Source organism: Lactuca serriola, chromosome 8, assembly GCF_051521515.1.
Source record: "Lactuca serriola cultivar US96UC23 chromosome 8, Lser_US96UC23_V15, whole genome shotgun sequence".
Classification (NCBI taxonomy): Eukaryota; Viridiplantae; Streptophyta; class Magnoliopsida; order Asterales; family Asteraceae; genus Lactuca; species Lactuca serriola.
The window spans coordinates 156,721,096-156,740,396 of NC_136415.1; the positions used below are offsets into that span (position 1 = coordinate 156,721,096).

At 37.7% G+C, this 19,301-nt stretch overlaps 1 protein-coding gene across 1 annotated transcript; it reads right to left on the bottom strand.

The window, feature by feature from the left end:
* LOC145071332 (UPF0481 protein At3g47200-like) lies at positions 1-1,603 on the bottom strand. Its single transcript, XM_079018228.1, has one exon. It carries the CDS (start codon positions 1,540-1,542, stop codon positions 238-240), a length of 1,305 nt encoding a protein of 434 aa, XP_078874354.1. The 5' UTR covers positions 1,543-1,603; the 3' UTR covers positions 1-237.
* Between the last annotated feature and the right edge of the window lie 17,698 nt (positions 1,604-19,301).

The window sequence follows — 19,301 nt, forward strand, 5'->3', positions numbered from 1 at the left end:
TGATACAACTATTCGCAAGTGTATAATAACTAACAAAAACATTACATTTCTGAATGATAGAAGTTTTGAAAATATAAATCTTAAAGGACAAGTAATCACCATGTTTTGTGGAACCCCTCAAGATGAAGATTGACATAAACATGTTGCAAGCGTTAACAAATAAAAAAGGCACATCTCAAAACAATTCAAATCAACTGCAGGTTGCTTCCAGCAGCTTAAGAAAAAAGTAATTTTGCGCTATGCGGCATTGACAGTATATATGGTCTGAACTATGGTAAGAGCAAAGAGGGCGATACCAGCAAGTAGAGCAATCATATTCCATGGACTACTGAAATATGTACGCTTCAAAGCCGATATATTTTTGGGCCAATAACTATTGTAGTGGGTATCCATTTGTCGCCAGATATCAATGTAATAGAAACTTAATAAGGGAAGTTCTTTGCAAAGACTATTCATCATATTTGCAGCCTTTTCATTTGAACCTAAATGGTTGACAACGACTTTTGAGTCTATTAACTTTGCAATGTCTTCTTGATTATCGACTAGCATATCCATGGCCATAGCATACGAGGTGACATAAGTACGAAATCCAGAGGACTGTTCGTAAGCAATGAGGTTCCTTAAAATCAACTCAGTGAAGTTGTCAATACGCAATACTGGCATTCTTAGAGTAGGCTTCCCCCAACACCACGAAAAACATGAAAACTTAGAAGATATGAACTCCATATCCATCTGCCATCTTTCATGATCTTGATTACACTGAAAGATCATCCCTGCTCTCTCAAGTTCTACAGTCGAGTGGATTGCTGAACTTGGTAATCCTTGTGAAGGAGAGTATTCCACTGATGGCCAGTAACACCTATCAAGAAAACCAAGAATATGATCAAGAGGTACAAATGGGTAAACGTTGCTGATTGTTATGTTTGATTGAAAGACGTTGAAAACTTGTATGAGTTGAAGGATAAGATCAGTAAGAGAGGCTGTAGGTTTGGATTTCAAGATTGTGCAGTCGAAAATGTCTTGAAGAATAAAGAAAGGGATCTGGTTTTCAACAAGCACGAGGTCATAAACTATAGACGAGCCACGCAACAAGTATTGTAGTTCTGGTTCGTCACTGGATTCTGAAAGTGCGCCAATGAATCCAAGTATGAAACAAGCATCCATAACCATCATTTTGGCAAGTTCCATGTCACTATAGGTGATCTTCGGGACATAGGATGCCCTGATTCTGTCTACTGAAAAAGCCACCTTCAGCACACATTCTTTTAGTGTTTGCTCGACTGGGGAGTCGAGAGGATGCAATAGTTCATGCACATAAGTTGCTTTCTGGTCTTCAAATGCTTTCAGATTTTCGTTTTCTTTGTGAAGAGGACCTATAGAGACCACCCTAGGGATGAAAGAAGAAGGGCTGAGATCCCGAAGGCCACTAGGAACAATGTTGATAGATGTTGAAAATAGGTCGATAGGACTTCGATTTTGTACAGAATTTAGAAGACCTTTGACGGTTTCATCAATGGAGATATTCACATCTCCATCTGCCATTGGAATTTGTTAGTCGAGTGTAAATTGCAATACTAGTTCGAGCTTCTTCTTGATTGGTACTTGGTCTATTATATGAGTTTCTAGTCTTTTTTTAATAGAGGAATCAAATATATAAACACCAAAGACAAAATGTTAAAACTTAATCACCAAAAAGTTTTCTTCCCATTTATGTCATTAATCTAACTTTTATCATTTTCTATTATTTATGTTGATCTCATTAATTTAACTTTTCTTCCCACTTATAATAGGTGTCACTTGTCAGATAACGTTATTCATTTTGTCTTTGCTCTTGACAGAATGGTAACGTTCTACTCATAGCAATACAAATTCATATTAATTTGGGTTAACAACTAAACAATAAAATAAGAAAAGGGGGCATGCACTCCATATATGTTTAAAATAATGTAAAGAAAATGTTACAATAAAGTGAAGTAAAAAGAAACAAACGACGGAAGCCTCCATCTCAAACCCAAGTTGGGTTATATTTTAATATTAAATAAATATGGAGTTCATTTTTGGAGGCTAAACATTTTTAAAAAATATTACCAAATTCTTTATTTTTTTTATTTTCATATTCTACCATGAGTATATAAAATAATTAGGAATTATAATAATTTAATATAAAATTGATTTTGGATTGGGCTAATGATAGATATAAAAAGGCGGTTTTCTATCTTTTGATTATATATATAGAGATAGGTTCAAATGTTTAAAGTAATTATTGTGTTATTGTATACATAAATGTGAGTCAATCAAAATTTAAAAAATAAATAAATAATCAAACAAATAAATAAGGGTAATTTAGTAATTTGATAAATAATTTCTACAAATACACTCCTATAATTATGGTAATTACTTTGACCTACATTTATCCCTTTTTAAAACAATCAACAATAGTGTATTCTATCCTATTCGATCCTCCCTAACCCTAGCTCCAAAACATAAGATCGCCACCACCATCATTTGTTGTTGCCGACGATCTCCACCCGCCATACGCTATTACGGCTGTCGGTAATCCGGAGTTGCAACATTTATCTCATCGCGAGTTGAGGAACAACATTTAAATAGAAGTCTCTAGGTTTGAGAGTGACGCTACCTGTACGATGAGCTTCAACAAGATTTTCGCATTCTCCTCCCTCTCGATGTTGTTAATATGAACTTCTCCATCAAAATCCTCTACAAATTTTACTCATTTTTGGAGAAATTCTACATCTGTTTCTCATTGAGCGAGAATTTAGGGCTTTTTTTGTCAATGACAAGATGACAACAACAACTTCCGTTTCTTCTGCCACTTCTTCCTTTTTTTTTTTTTTTTTTTTTTTTTTTTTTTTTTTTCTTGTGAGGTGAGAACGAGAGACAAGGAGGTCGATGGGTACAAGTTTCTTCCTTCTGCTTTTTATTTTGATTGATTTACTGTAAACCAATGAAGTTTAATTTTCAAATGAGTTTTTTTAATTTTATTTGATTTCAATATATAGAATGGATGTTTGGGTTGATTGTTTGACAGAAATCAAAGAAATTTTGGATGTGTTTAGGTTTATTGTCTAATTCTTTCAAGGTGTAATATTTTTGGTGAATTGAGAATTTGTTATGATTGTCTAATTTTTTATAGGAAATTGAAAGTTGTATTGATGCACACCAAACGCTCGCTAAAATGCTTCAACTGAATGATATTTCTTCGTTTATAGGATTCTATCTGAAAAGAATGTTTTTTATGATAACCATGAACATATTCTGTTAGAATTTCCCGAATTAATATAATTATTGGTAAATGAATTTCAATTCTATAAGAATGAAATCACGAATTACAATTATATTGGAATTGAATATGAATATTTTCTCACTAATTTATTCATTGGATTTGTTTCCACAGAAGCTGATGCTTGAAGAACGGACCAGAACGACGTCTCTTAGCAACATTATTCTTTTAGAATGTATTTGTGTATTTGTTAGATTTTGATGTTTTTTTTTCCAGATTTGAAAGTTTTTTTTTTTTTTTTATTCTTTAACAATAAATGTATTTCTTAGCAATTGTTACATGTATTCTATAAGAATTAATGTAATGTTTGTTTCAATTCTTCAATTGATGGTTCGAGAATTTTGTTATTCTATAAGAAATTTTTAAAGTCATGATTAAGAAATATGTTCAAGAATACTTTTATTATTTTATGGTTCAGGAGTATTTTTATTTTTGAACATACTCAAACATATTCTGTCAAAATGTCTGAATTAAAAACATTTTAATTCATAAAATCGGATTTTTAAAATTAATAGAATCTATGATCCCTTAGAATATGCAAATTTCCTTTATTAAATATATATTAATTGACTAAAATACCCTTCTAGTTAAATTAGATGGTATTTTTCAATTATATTTAATTCAATAATATGTATTAACCACTTTTTTAAAATAAGTAAAATGATTGGCTTACATTTATGCATACAATAAGACAATAATTACTTTGAATATAATAACCTAAGCCTATATATATATATATATATATATATATATATATATATATATATATATATATATATATATATATATATATAACGACGTAAAATTTCAAACAATTTTTTTCTCATTTTAAAAACACAATATAACTCATTTCATAATTCTCAAAATCACATATGTCTCAAATGTCAACAAATAAAACACAATCCCATAATGATAAAAACAATCTCTCGCCAGTGTGTACAATCATGCCGGTGCCTTTCCGCGATCCTCAGAACTACCTGAAAAGCATAAAGCTTAATGAGTTCCCCAAAATACCACATACAACACATTAGCCACTCAAGGCTACAACTCTATAGGACCCTCCGTTCGATGTGTCTCAGTGGGACCCTCCGGTCCCACAACTCAGGTGGACCCTCTGGTCCCTCAACTCAGCAACTCAATATAATGCATAGTAAGCATATCACAAAACAAATAACAGGATATCTAAATACACAACACATACAGATAAGTTACCACTCAAGGTAAGTATAGTGAGAAGACTCATCTTGTAAGCTAGCAAGTGAAAACCTCGTACTCGGATATATCGAACTTTAGCCACCAGTCTAGCCTCCGCCTAAAACATAATAATTATCCCTAATTAATATTGGCCCTCAAGAAGCTAGGCTCACCCTTCTACACTCACAGAAGGGTAAAAGACCATTTTACCCCTCCATAGGCTTAATTGTCCATAATTTGACCAAACCCTAAAAATCATCAAAAGTCAACAGCAAGGAGTACGCTGCGCGTACTCGGCTGCCATGCAGGCATCAGGGATGCGCAACCCCTACGCCGCGCGTACTGGATTTATGCCCATCGCACTCTCTAGTTTCCTCATTCTCACTCATTTGGTCTTAAAAAGTTAAGACCTTGGCTCATCTCATAGATCCAGACTCTCTAATAGCTCCTAACCCATAAAGTCGGTGACTTTAAGCCTTTGCATGGCGGAAAAGATCACCAACCTCAAAATATACACTCTTTTGCCTCAAGGGAGCTCATAACTCATGCATGGAGTGATTTCAACATCTATGATTGGAATTTTATGACATTACACTACTCATATGCTCAAAAGGGGTTGGTCATAGTCTTAGGAGTTCAAGATCTCATCAAGTCTCCACCTTTTTGGGACAAAACTCTAAAATACTCAAATAAGATGCTCAACAAAAGAGAGGCAAAGTCTGAAGCTTTATACCTCAACAAGAAGCTCCCTACTCAGATTTGCTCGGATCTAGAATCTTGGACTCCAACTCCTTTTTCTTCAAGACGTCATTTTCTCTTCAAAGCCACACAAAAACTCTCAAGGCTCAAACACACACACACACACACACACACAAGCTCTAGAACGAGGGTTAGGGCAGTCTTAGGGTTTTCTCTCTAGGAATGGTGGCAAGGAATGAGGCCATCATATACCTTATATAGAGGACTCACCCTAAATTAGGGTTGGCACTCTGGGCCTAGTACGCCCAGTGTACTAGGTGGTCTCCACGTCACATGCACGCGGATAAGTACACTAAGCGTACACCTCAGGTACGCCCGCGTACTCGTTTTTCACTATTTTTTATAAAAAGGACCCAGAATAGAACAGAGCTCAATAGATCAAGGTTCACAAGGTATACCTGGACTCGGGATGTTACAAATCTCCTCCACTAGAATCATATTTCGCCCTCGAAGTCATGTTCCTAAAATAGTTCTGGATGCTACTGCCGCATCTCGGACTCCAGCTCCTAAGTCATCTCTGTCTCTTTCCGATGTTGCCACTGAACTTGAACCAAGGGTACTTCTTTGTTCCTCAAAACCTTCACCTTTCGATCCATAATCGCGATCGGTCTCTCAATATAATTCAGGATCGCATCCACCTGAATGTCCTCTAGTGGTATCATTGCCATTTCATCGGTGACACACTTCCTCAACTAGGACACATGGAAGGTGTCATGGATCTGGCTCAACTCCGCTGGTAGCTTTAAACGGTACACTACCTTACCCACTCTAGCGGTCACCCTGAAAGGACCGATGTATCGGGGCCCCAACTTCCCCCTCTTCCTGAACCGTATCACCCATTTCCATGGGGATACCCTCAGGAGAACGAAATCTCCAACCTGAAACTCAAGCTCGGATCGTCGCCTGTCCGCATAACTCTTCTAGCGACTCTTAGCCATCAGTAACCTCTGCCTGACCTGCTGAATTTGCTCAATCATCTTTAGCACTATCTCAGTGCTACCCATCACTCGCTGCCCCACCTCACCCCAACAGATAGGGGTCAGACACCTCCCCTCATAAAGAAGCTCCAAAGGAGGCATACCAATACCAGAATGGTGGCTGTTGTTGTAAGAAAACTCATCCAAGGGTAGGTATGTGTCCTAACTTCCACCGAAGTCCATAACACATGCTCGAAGCATGTTCTCGAGCGTCTGAACCATCCGCTCACTCTGTCCGTCTGTCTGTGGGTGGTAGGCTGTACTAAAATGCAATCGCGTTCCCAACTCCTCATAGAACTTCTTCCACAATGTATAAGTAAAACGCACATCCCGATATGACTCTATAGATGTCGGCACCCCATGCGGAGTTACCACCTCTCTCACATATATCTCTGCCAGCCTCTCTGCAGAAGAGCTCTCACTGATGGCAAGAAAGTGAGCGCTCTTCGTCAACCGATCCACAATCACCGAAATCGCATCGACACCCCGCGCGGTTCTCGGCAACTTGGTGATAAAATCCATAGAAGTTTGTTCTCATTTCCACTGGGGAACCTCCAATGGCTGCAACTTGCCATGAGGACGCTGGTGATCGGCCTTAACCCGACGACATGTCAAGCACCTCTCCACTACCCAAGCAACGTCTCTCTTCATTCAGGTCCACCAATAATCTCTCTTCAGGTCCAAATACATCTTAGTGGCCCCGAGGTGGATCGAGAATCTCAATCTACGCGCGTCCTCCATCAGTGTACATCAAGCTCTGTCCGTTTAGGGCACCCAAATCCTCCCTCAAAAGGTTATAAGCCATCGGTTGTCCGTCACAAACTCGGACACCTGCCCAATCACCCTCTCCCTGTTGCGGTTCTCTGGTCTCATGGCCTCCTCCTGGGCCTCTCGAATTATATCTAAGACTGGAGTCATCACTGTGATCCTCATACACTCATCTCAGATCGGGGTACTCTCTACTCTATGGCTCAGGGCGTTGGCTACCACATTAGCCTTGGCCGGATGATATAGGATCTCGCATTTGTAATCTTTCACCACATCCAACCACCTTCTCTGTCTCATGTTAAGGCTGGCCTGATCCATAAGATACTTCAAACTTTTATGGTCCATGTATATGGTACACCGAACCCCATACAGATAGTGACACCAGATCTTGAGGGCAAACACCACCGCCCCCAACTCTAGATCGTGAGTGGGATATCTAGTCTCATGAGGCTTCAACTGCCTCGGTGCGTACGCTATCACGTGCTCTCTTTGCATCAGTACTGCACCCATGCCTATAATAGATGCATTGCAATAAACCACAAAATCCTCTATTCCCTCCGGAAGGGCTAACACAGGAGCCTCGCTCAATATCTGGCGAAGGGTCTCAAATGAGGTCTGCTGCTCAGGATCCCAAGTAAACGCAACGCCCTTCTGGGTCAAAATGGTGAAAGGGGCGAAAATCTTGGAGAAATCTCTGATAATATGTAGCCAGCCCCAGAAAACTCCTGATCTCAGTGGGGGATCTCAACACCTCCCATCTCTTAACTGCCTCAATCTTGGCTGGATCGACCAAAATACCATCCTGATTAACGAGGTGTCCCAAGAACCGGACCTCTTGTAACCAGAAATCACATTTGGATAACTTGGCATAGAGCCTCTCCGATCTCAATACACCCAGAATCTCTCTTAAGTGTTCCTCATGTTGCTCTCTGGACCTCGAATACACCAAGATATCGTCAATGAACACAATCACTGATCGATCCAGCATGGGCATATACACCCGGTTCATTAGGTGCATGAATGCCGCTGGTGCGTTGGTGAGTTCGAAGGGCATCAACACAAACTCATAGTGCCCATAACGTGTCCTAAGTCCTTCTTCGGGACATCCTCCTCACGGACTCTCATCTGATGATACCCAGACCTCAAATCAATCTTGGAAAACCAAGATGCACCCTGAAATGGATCGAACAGATCGTCATTCCTCAGAAGTGGATAATGGTTCTTGACCGTCAGCTTGTTCAACTCCCGATAATCAATGCACATCCAGTGTGAACAATCCTTTTTCTTGACAAACCCTTTCCCCAGCAGCTCCTGGAGCTGTGAGGATAACTCCTGCACCTCTGGTGGCGCAAGCCGATAGGGTGCCTTGACAATAAGAGCCAAACCCGACATCAAATCGGTCCGAAACTCTACCTGCCTCTCGGGAGGTACACCCAGTAACTACTCCGGGAAAACATCTGGAAACCCGCACACTATCGGAACCTTGGAGATGGAACTCAATCTCTCCGCAGTAGACCGCGTATCGATCACATACGCCAGAAACCCCATACATCCCTGCTGTAAACTCTACCTCGCCCTGGCAGCAGAGAAGAAAGCTGATCCAGATCTAGTACCCTCGTTGTATACCGTAAGTACTCCCCCAATAGGGTCTCATATAGTCACTAGCTGACGCTCACAGTCGATCACAACTCCAAATCGACTCAACCAGTCCATGCCCACGATGACACAAACATCCCTCATCACGATCGGTACCAGATCTATCGAAAACTCAACTCTGAAAATCTCAAGCACACATCCTCGGATCACATCAGTCGCAAACACTGCATGCTCATCGGATATGGAGACTCTTAGAGGTCGACTCAACGCTTCTCGTCGAATACTAATGTGACAACTAAATGCTAATGATATGAAACATCGACTCGCACCCGAGTCAAATAACACCAAGGCAGGCACAAAACTCACATGAAAAGTACCTATACACAATCACAATATAAGAAAAAAATATCTCAAAAGAATAATATAAGAATACGTATCGGCCACAACGTCAGGTGCTGCGTGGACCTCCTCCGCTTTCAGCTGAAAGGCTCTCCCATGAACCCTCGGTGTCTTGGCCTTCGCTGGCCGGCTCTCAGTATCACGCACAAAAGTATGTGCAGATCCCTAGGCTGATCCCTGCACGAGCTGAGGGCACTCGGCCTTCGGTGGCCGGTCTGGTTGCAATGGAAGCAAACCGAGAGCCCCTTTGGGCAATCCTTCGCCATGTTCCCCTCTTTGCCACATTTATAGCAGATACTCGAATGGCAAGAACCCTCGTGACTCTTTCTGCACTTGCCACAAGTGCGGCCCTTCTGGCCCCCATCTCTGGTATCAGCGGGCTTGGCCTGCTTCGTCGCCGGCTGCGACTGAACTGACCTCCGGTCCCTACCCTGGGACTCCTCTTCCTCCTCCCTAGTCTGCAACTCAAGCTCAATCTCCCTCCTCCTGGCATTGGCCTGAAGCTCAGCCAATGTCCTTTATGACGAGTTCACCACGAACTCTCGTATATCCCTCCTCAGTATGCTAAAATATCGACTCATGCGTGCTTGATCAGTGGACACGTGTTCAGGGCAAAACATCGCCCTCTCATGGAACATCCTCGAAATCCCAGTCACTAACTGTATCTTCTTCTTGAGAAACAGAATCTCCTGCGCCAAACGTTCCTTCTCCACCGGGGGAACATACTCGTCTCGGAACATATGAACAAACCTCTCCCATGTCACTGTAGCATGATCTGTAGTGGTAAAAATTGTCACAAACTTCCACCAGTCCTTCGCTCCCAAGCGAAGCTGGTTCAGTGCAAACCGAACTCTCAAGTGGTCGGGACATGAACACGTGTAAAAACACCCTTGGATATCAGAGATCCACCTCATTGCAGCGATCGAATCCTGCGTCCCATCGAACTCTGGTGGCTTCGTGTTGCTAAACTCCCGGAACAACAACGAATCCCCTAAGGCCTAGCAGCGGCGACAATTGCAGTCGTCGCGACAGCAACAGCCTCAGTGATAGCAGAGTATCGCTCATCCAACGCTTGTATCAAGGAGGTCTTGATATACCCAAACATCTCTGGAATCTCTGTTCGGATAGCTGCAACCACCTCCTCGTGGATTATCCTTCGTATCTCCTCATCGCTACTCCCACTGCCTCCAGGGTTGTGGCGTGTTCCCACCATGATGTATCTAAAACACAACACAAAATTATCAGAGATTTGCTCGAGCATACTCACACTCGATCACTCACCCCTACTTGTTTCTTAGCATCCTAAGGATTCTTACTTGGACTGCTCACTGATCCGGTGCTTCCAGTAGTATGGGCCTAATACTACATTCCACACCGCATCAGTGTTCACCCCAAGTCCTCCTCCTCGGATCTCAATCACAATTACTCTATGCCTCACCAGCTACTCTCACAGTAGACCTTCTCATTGGCTCGTTCCTGCTAAATACTCATACTTAAGACAAATCACTGATAGCAGAAATCCCTAGGCTAAGGCATCACAAATCAGGCCACCCTAGTCCTAATATATGAAATACCTAGCCTATTCTCTAGAATGCATTATATCTCATAAAATATCTCATAGCACAAAATGAGGGTATTTTGGAAATCACCGCTCGGGCTATGGTTAATTGTACACACTGCTCCGACTCGTTTTCTCTTAGACTCTTTCTCATTTTAGAAATTTTTTGTCTCTTTTTGAAAATCTTTCTCAAATACTCAGTTTGAGTCCAAACACACCCGAGGGTGCATCCGAGTCCCTCAAACCAAGGCTCTGATACCAACTTGTAATGACGTAAAATTTCAAACAATTTTTTTCTCATTTTAAAAACACAATATGACTCATTTCATAATATAATGCACAGTAAGCATATCACAAAACAAATAACAGGATATCTCAATACACAACACATACACATAAGACCCTCTGGTCACACATAAGTTACCACTCAAGGTAAGTATAGTGAGAAGACTTACCTTGTAAGCTAACAAGTGAAAACCTCGTACACGGAAATCTCAAACTCTACCCACTGGTCTAGCCTCCGCCTAACACATAACAATTATCCCTAATTAATATTGGCCCTCAAGAAGCTAGACTCACTCTTCTACACTCACAAAAGGGTAAAAGACCATTTTACCCCTCCATAGGCTTAATAGTCCCCAATTTGACCAAACCCTAAAAGTCATCAAAAGTCAACGACAGGGAGAACGCTGCACGTACTCGATCTCTACGCTGCGCATACTCGGCTGCCATGCAGACATCGGGGATGCGCAACCCCTACGCTGCACGTACTTGATTTACACCCATCGTACTCTCCAGTTTCCTCATTGTCACTCATTTGGTCTTAAACAATTAAGACCTTGGCTCATCTCATATATCCAAACTCTCTAATAGCTCCTAACCCATAAAGTCAGTGACTTTAAGCCTTTGCATGGCGGAAAAGGTCACCAACCTCAAAATATACACTCTTTTGCCTCAAGGGAGCTCATAACTCATGCATGGAGTGATTTCAACATCCAAGATTGGATTTTTATAACATTACACGACTCATATGCTCAAAAGGGGTTGGTCATAATCTCTGGAGTTCAAGATCTCATCAAGTCTCCACCTTTCTGGGCTAAAACCCTAAAATACTCAAATAAGATGCTCAACAAAAGAGAGGCAAAGTATGAAGCTTTATACCTCAACAAGAAGCTCCCCACTCAGATTTGCTTGGATCTAGAAGCTTGGACTCCAACTCATTCTTCTTCAAGACCTCCTATTCTCTTCAAAAACACACAAAAACTCTCCAGGCTCAAACACACACACACACAGAAGCTCTAGAACGAGGGTTAGGGCACTCTTAGGGTTTTCTCTTTGGGAATGGTGGCCAGGAATGAGGCCATCATATCCCTTATATAGGGGACTCACCCTCTGGGACTAGTACGCCCAACGTACCAACGGGTATGCTCAACGTACTAGGTGGTCTCCGAGTCACATGCACGCTGACGAGTACGCTAAGAGTACACCTCAGGTACGCCCCGCGTACTCATTTTTCACTTTGTTTATAATAACGACCAAAATAAACCACAAGTCAATAGATCAAGGTTCACAAGGTATACCTGGACTCGGGATGTTACAATATATATATATATATATATATATATATATATATATATATATAATAGATTATTCGTGACCAAAATTTATTTATATGAAAGTGAAAACTAATTTTAATATTTCTAAATTTTTTTGTTATAATAAAAATTCTTACAAGGTTGTATTAATTATATTTAATTAATGAAAATTAAGTTTGGATTGGATTGCTAATGAGAATGAAAATTTGGGTTTAATTTGGTTGTATAGATGGAAGAATGAGAAATTAGTTTTTTAATAAAAAGTTTGGTTGGTTTTGATTGTAATGGACATAGTCTAAGAGCATTTCAATGCAAGCTTTTGGAAATAATTTTTGTATTTTAAATCTCATTTAAAGAATTATGAAGATTCAACAATTTTTTAAGCAAATACATTTTATCCAATAACTCATTCTCAAGAGATAATTTTTTTTATACAAATCTATGTGCATTAGGGTTAAAACTTTTCGAAATTCATTTTTATCAATTTGTAGAAAATCTAGTTGGAAAATACAATAAATCTTAATATAGACTTATACAACAGAGATGCTCTAAGGGTGAACAAAGTCAATTTTGGGTTAGGATAGAGGGCTGGCGGTACTTCTATGGGCACCATTCCCAACAACAGAGGGTACAACGAATTGAAAGGAATTCTAGGTTAACTACCTCTAAATTCACTCCCTTTCTTTATTTTCAGTCTTCTTCAAAGATTACTTTATATATATAACCCTGACCAGGGTCGCTCCCACACCTATAGCGTTCGTGATCGGCCTCCTCAAAACGAGGTCCAAGAATGAAGAAGGGGTAGATATATATATATATATATATATATATATATATATATATATATATATATATATATATATATATAGATTAAGTGTCTAAGCTCATAATTAAAATTTGTATATGCTTAAATTGATAGTAGCACGGTCCTTTTGGGTTGTCTTTAAACCTAGCAATTGGAAATAATGTCTTATATATATATATATATATATATATATATATATATATATATATATATATATATATATATATATATATATATATAGAGAGAGAGAGAGAGAGAAAGAGATTAATTTATTATATGATTAATAAATTGAAATAAATAGTTTATTAATATACTATGAAAATAATATATTAATTAGAAAACAATCATTTAATTAATAATTGATCAGAAATTAGAATTAATTTTGGTATTAATGAAATTAATTAAAAGTGCAGGGTCCAAAGTGTAATTGTTCAATAGTTGAACAAAAGGCTCCAGAACCTTCCACAAGAGGTGGTGGACGGTTATGAGAGAATATTCTAGGGTTTTTGGAATATCCTATGTGGATAAATAAAGAATGAGATAAATATCATATTTGAAATATTAATTTAATATTCAAATCATGGTTATCTAGAGTTTCCCATGCCACTATATAAAGACCCTTAGGCCTTTTATTTTCGGCCACTCCTTCTCCTTAACAGATATCCGAAAATCCTACTCTCCTCTCTCTCCTCTCTCTTATCTCTTAAACCTCTTTCTTGCTAGCTTGAGTGTGATCCATTAGAGGCGCGACAATTATGGTGCTTGCTTCCAAAAGATCTACAAGGAAGGAATTCTTGTTTTTTACTATAATAACAGCAAGATATGTAATCCTAAACCATTTCTTATTTTTTCTTTCGAAAATAGCATAAGGTTTATAGGGTTTCTTGTTTGATGTTCATAGTTATAGGTTCAATAGTGAAAACACGGATCCTTTAAGTTGCATGTGAACTTAAGGGTTTTAAGTTTATTTGTTTTACCTAATTTCTATCAGTGGTAACAGAGCTAAATTGTTTTCAATTGAATTGCTACAATTGTTGAATTTGATTAATTAGGGTTTAAAGAAATTAAACCCTAAAAGGCCAAGATTTCGATTAGAGTTAGGGTTTTAGAACCCTAGCCCCTTGCCCCTATTCAAACTTTTTAGGGTTAGGGTTTTAGAAATCCTAGCCTCTTCCCCAAGATTTCGAAAATGGCTGGGTTAGTTAGGGTTTCTTAATTTTGGTAATTATTATTTTACTTTCCTAAAAAGAAATAATTAAAATTGGATAACTCTATACCCTAATTTTCGAAAATTAAAGGGTTAGGATTAGGATTCTATTAATTAGTTAATCCTTATTTGATTTAGTTTATTTAGTTAATTGACACATATTAAATCATTGTTATTTTATTTTTTAAATTTAATCAGTTGGATATTAATTTCGAAATTTAAATTATAAACCTAGTATTTTGAAAATTTTAAAATACACCTATATTATATATATCATTAAAATATTAATATATATTATATGTATAAGAATAAGTTGGTCAAATCGATAGTATGCCTTATTCACGAAGTCGGTCTATAAGGGGGTATAAGGAAACTGCATATAAAATGGTCATTGAATGAGTGTCCACTCTCATCCACCGCTCCTTTGATTGTTGGAGCGATGTTAGCAGAACGGATTTGATAGGACATTAAATCTCATTAAAAATATAATGATATAAAAGTAACTAAACTCCTTTTATAAAATCTCACACTTAGTTACTTTAAGAAAAATGTGAAAAGTATGCTAATCCATGAGAATGCACATCATGCTTTATATGTCGCTAGTGGAGCGTGTGTGCTTAACCGACACACTAATAGGGACTATAAAAAGATATGATGGACATCTTGAAAATTGTCATTGTTGTTGAAGCATGTGTGGTTAACCGACACATCAATGTGAGATGGTAAATGATATCAAAGTTGTCAAGCGGGTCTGCGTGGTTATTCACATCTCGTTTGTGATCCTTGGCATCCAAGTCACAAAAGTGAGAGCATAATCTGATATTAAACATGCCATTGATAAGAATCAATGCATCTCAAAAGATCTAGGAGTTTCATAAGATTGGAATTGGTAAAATCCTTTCCTACCTAAAACAGATTCATATTTGATTACGACATCCCTCTTCAAAGTTCGAATTGAAAATATGGATCCTATCCTTAATTTAATTTTTGGGTTAATAATTAAGGATTAAAGTCGACTAACTTGGATTGTTTTTTATCCTAAATTTTAGATGTCTTATGAAGATATATATAGTCTTCCTCATTCTTTTGGAAATGGTTTTCCTCTTCCTTCTGAAGATGATCTTCCACATTCTAATCAAGGTGAACATGTTTTCTCTTCTTCGGGAAATGATGGAACTGGACGTCATGCTTCTTCAACTCTTCCTCCCCTTCCTCCTCCAGTGACTCTCCCAACGTCGCATTTTCTTTTAGTTGAAAGATACGAAACTACTCAATCCCTATTGATATGTAGACATCAAGATGGAAATTATGTGTGTGCACATGTTCTGAAAATGAAGTCGTACATTGACAAGATGGATAGAATAGGTGTCGTTTTCCCAATGGAGCAAGCCATTGATTTGGTTCTTCTCTTGCTTCCTAAATCATATGAAATTTTTCGTATGAGGAATCTCGATGCGACCCTAATAGATCTGACCCAAATGTTGATAGTTATTAAAGCAAAATGCTTAAAAGCACATTTGAAGCAAAGTTGCTTATAGGGTCTAATTCCAATGTTTCCATGGACATTGGTGGTTTAGAAAAGATTTCTCTTCGCAATGGAAAAGGATCAACCATAGTCAAACTGTTTGATCATATGGTAAAGAGAAAGGCTCGTTCTGAGGTTATTCCATGTGTTAAGCTTAAAAAGTCCAATTGTTTTTACTAACAATTGAAGGGACATTGATTGCGAAGCTTCCGAAAGTACCTGAAATATCTCAGAGATAGTAAAGTTAAGTTATGTGAATCTACTTCAGGTATATCCATTATCTAACTCCATTATTTTTCCAAGTTCCTATTCATAGACTCTCAATACATCATGTGATGATCACATTTGATGTTATTACAGGATCTAAGAGAAAGAATGAAGTTTAAGCAGAGTGAGCTAAATCTAACTGTGGGAAATGGACTTCGGTCACATGGTTCGATGATCGGAATTTTGAGCTACTATTTAGGAATTAGGATAATTTAATAGATTACTATTACTCTTATGAGATGTCTAGAATCATAGTTTTTATTTTACACGTTGTAAGGACAAGTTCAACTTTTCGTTTATTCTCAATAAAAGTAAAAATTTGGTTTTTCTGGTTGCCTTATTTTATACTTCCTTACAATGGCAATTATGAAAGTGTTGGTTACATTTCTAATATTCGCAATATTAATTGTGGATTTGATTCTTATGATAACACTTGTTGTATTGTCATAAATGACCAAATGAAAAGAAATCTCATCACCAACTAGACAAATACTTGCTATTGTACAAGTTGCATTGCATAATATATGAAAATCTTGTTCATCAAAAAATTATAACTAATTCATTGATCACATGTTTATGTGAGTCAAGCGAAGGACTAATGGATCTAGTACATGTTTTAATGGACTATTAAGATCCACCACAAAGGATGATAACTCTATTCCTCATGATTTTCTAATGTTTCAGTAAATATGGTTGTGTTTATAAGATTAAGCATAATTATGATACTTTGACAAGATCTAAAGAGTAGCAGAATGAATAAGAAGAATCTAAAAGGCAAAAAGATAAAAGATTCTCCAATCTGAGAAGAAAAGATTGCACTTTAGTATCATGTTTTGTGATCATCTTAATGATTGTGAAACTATATTACAATTCATCCTTGAATAACATTTCAGTACAATTATATGACTAAGAAGAGGAATCAAATATTGTTGGAATGGTTCAATCAACAGATGAGTCATACTACATTTCCAATCGAGATTTAGAGTTGTTCTTTAGTTACTACAAGTTGTATCTTGAAACTCATTTCAAACTAAGAAGATTTATAATAACTTGTGGAGTAATAATGTTTTCTTACTTTAGCAAATTTAGAATTGGAGTTGTTTTGTTTTCGTTAAAATAAAAGATAAACCAAGACAAATCATGTGAAGTGTTTTCTTGTCGGGAATCCACATGGACTTTTGAATATTTGTTTTAGATCGTCAATAATTTTCCTTGAAAGAAAAACTCTTATGTCAAGAAGTCAGTGGGAGTCGTATTGATCTTGAAAGTCTCAAGAGTCAATCGGTAATAAACCTTTTTGTTATCACTAGCACACGAACTGAGGTTGATGTCCATTCGTGTTTAATTGACACATTCTTATTTCTATGCACTTCAAGTTGAGTCGAAAATGCTTTTGAGTTCGATGATTTGCATTTAACTACAAGAGCATAGCACGTTAGTCATTGAAAATACATTAATCAATATGGCTAAGCTTTTAACATCACAAAAGCATTGGTAGGCACTTATGATACCAAAGGTCAAGAAGTTTAGAATTAAAGAATTTCAGTCCATGATGGAAAGCTAAATTTGAATTTGATTTTGTTCTAAACCTTGTCTTATGATTATAGGTTGGAAATGATAGATTCACATGGATGGGAACGCATGCACCATAAAATTTAGGTGGAAAAGGTTTCGCTTTAATTCGTGAGAATGATTATGAGGAAGCTCTTTAACTTGTAGATTTTTAAGTATCTGATAAAGATCAATATGGATATTTGTAACGTCCCCAAATATATGACTAAAATATTCAAATTTTAATTTAATAAAACATTATCCAAAACAATATCATAAAACCATAGTGAATCAGAGTGTATCAATAAACATCCAAGTACACTAAAGTTTTATAAAATGCAGAACATTGTGGTGTATGCACTGCAATCATCCCGAGCTCTTCCCTTTCGAAATAGAAGTACCTGAAACATAAAATGTAAACTTTAAGCACAAAGCTTAGTTAGTTCCCCATGATACCACATACCATACATATAAAACATATAATGGGCCCCGCTTGTCATCGAGCCCCGCTCAGTAAACAAATCTATCAGTCATCAGGCCCCGCCCGGTATACATATAAACATATAAACATATAATCATACAAACCTATGCAATAATCACAAAGATAAATAACATACCTGATAGTTATCGGGCCCCAGCTGGCATCAAGCTCCGCCCGGTAAACATATAAACACATATCACATGCAAGAGTCACGCAGACAACTAGCATCCTAAACATACCAAACCATGGGTCAGCATTCATACCTTCGACCTGCTAAACATAGTGAGGAAACTCACCCCTAGTTGTTGAATCTCTCAAATAAATCTCATTCTGCTAGCCCAGAAAATCCCGACACTAACATCATCAAATAACATCTAATTAATAATTGGATTCTTGACCTATAATCAAGAATCTAAGCTACTTGTCCAATATCCAGGGTAAAAGTCCATTTTACCCTTTTTCTTACTTAGCCCAAAACTAAGGCCTAACCCATTTGCTCAAAAGGTCCAAATTCCTAAATAGCATCCCAAGCTCCAATAAGGCCCAACTTCCAAATTGGGGCCAAAAATATTTATGGATCTAATCCCAAGAAAGTCTATAGTCTTGCCATGGCCCAAAGTCAGAAGTCCAATGACCCAACAAAACCTAAACCCTAAAAGGCCCAAAATGGACACCCTGGGGAGTACGCCTACGTACTTGAAACATACGCTTCGTGTACCAACTACCGAAGCACTATGTACAAGTCACTAATGCCTAAAACCCGCATTATGCTGAGCGTACTCTCCTATGTACGCCCAACGTACGTATTAGAGGCCCAATAATCTGAAATAACCTCTTAATGGTTAAGACAAAAGCATCCAAACACTTATCAAACCCTAAATGATGTCTTAACACGTAAAGTTGGCTACTTTACTTATTTGATTATGATATCCCTCTTCATATTTAATCATAAATGATTTTTGGATGCATGATAAGCTCTTAATGGTTAAGAATAGCAACTTAAGCATACATGATAACTTTATGGACCTAAATGACGTCTTAACACGTAAATTAGGTATTCTTAAGTTGGCAACTACGTACAATATTGGTTGTATTAATTGCATTATAAAATTCACAATATGATTATGACATCCCTCTTCATATTTCGAATTATGAGAAATGGCAAGAAGTTGTTTGGACTTTCAAAGACATATAGTTATAAGTTATGAAATGGTTTAAACACATACGTAAGCTATCCAATGAGGGTGTATAAGATTAAGAAGTCTAGTTGGAGACTTATCGAAGCATCACATAACATAAATCAATACTTCTGTAAGAA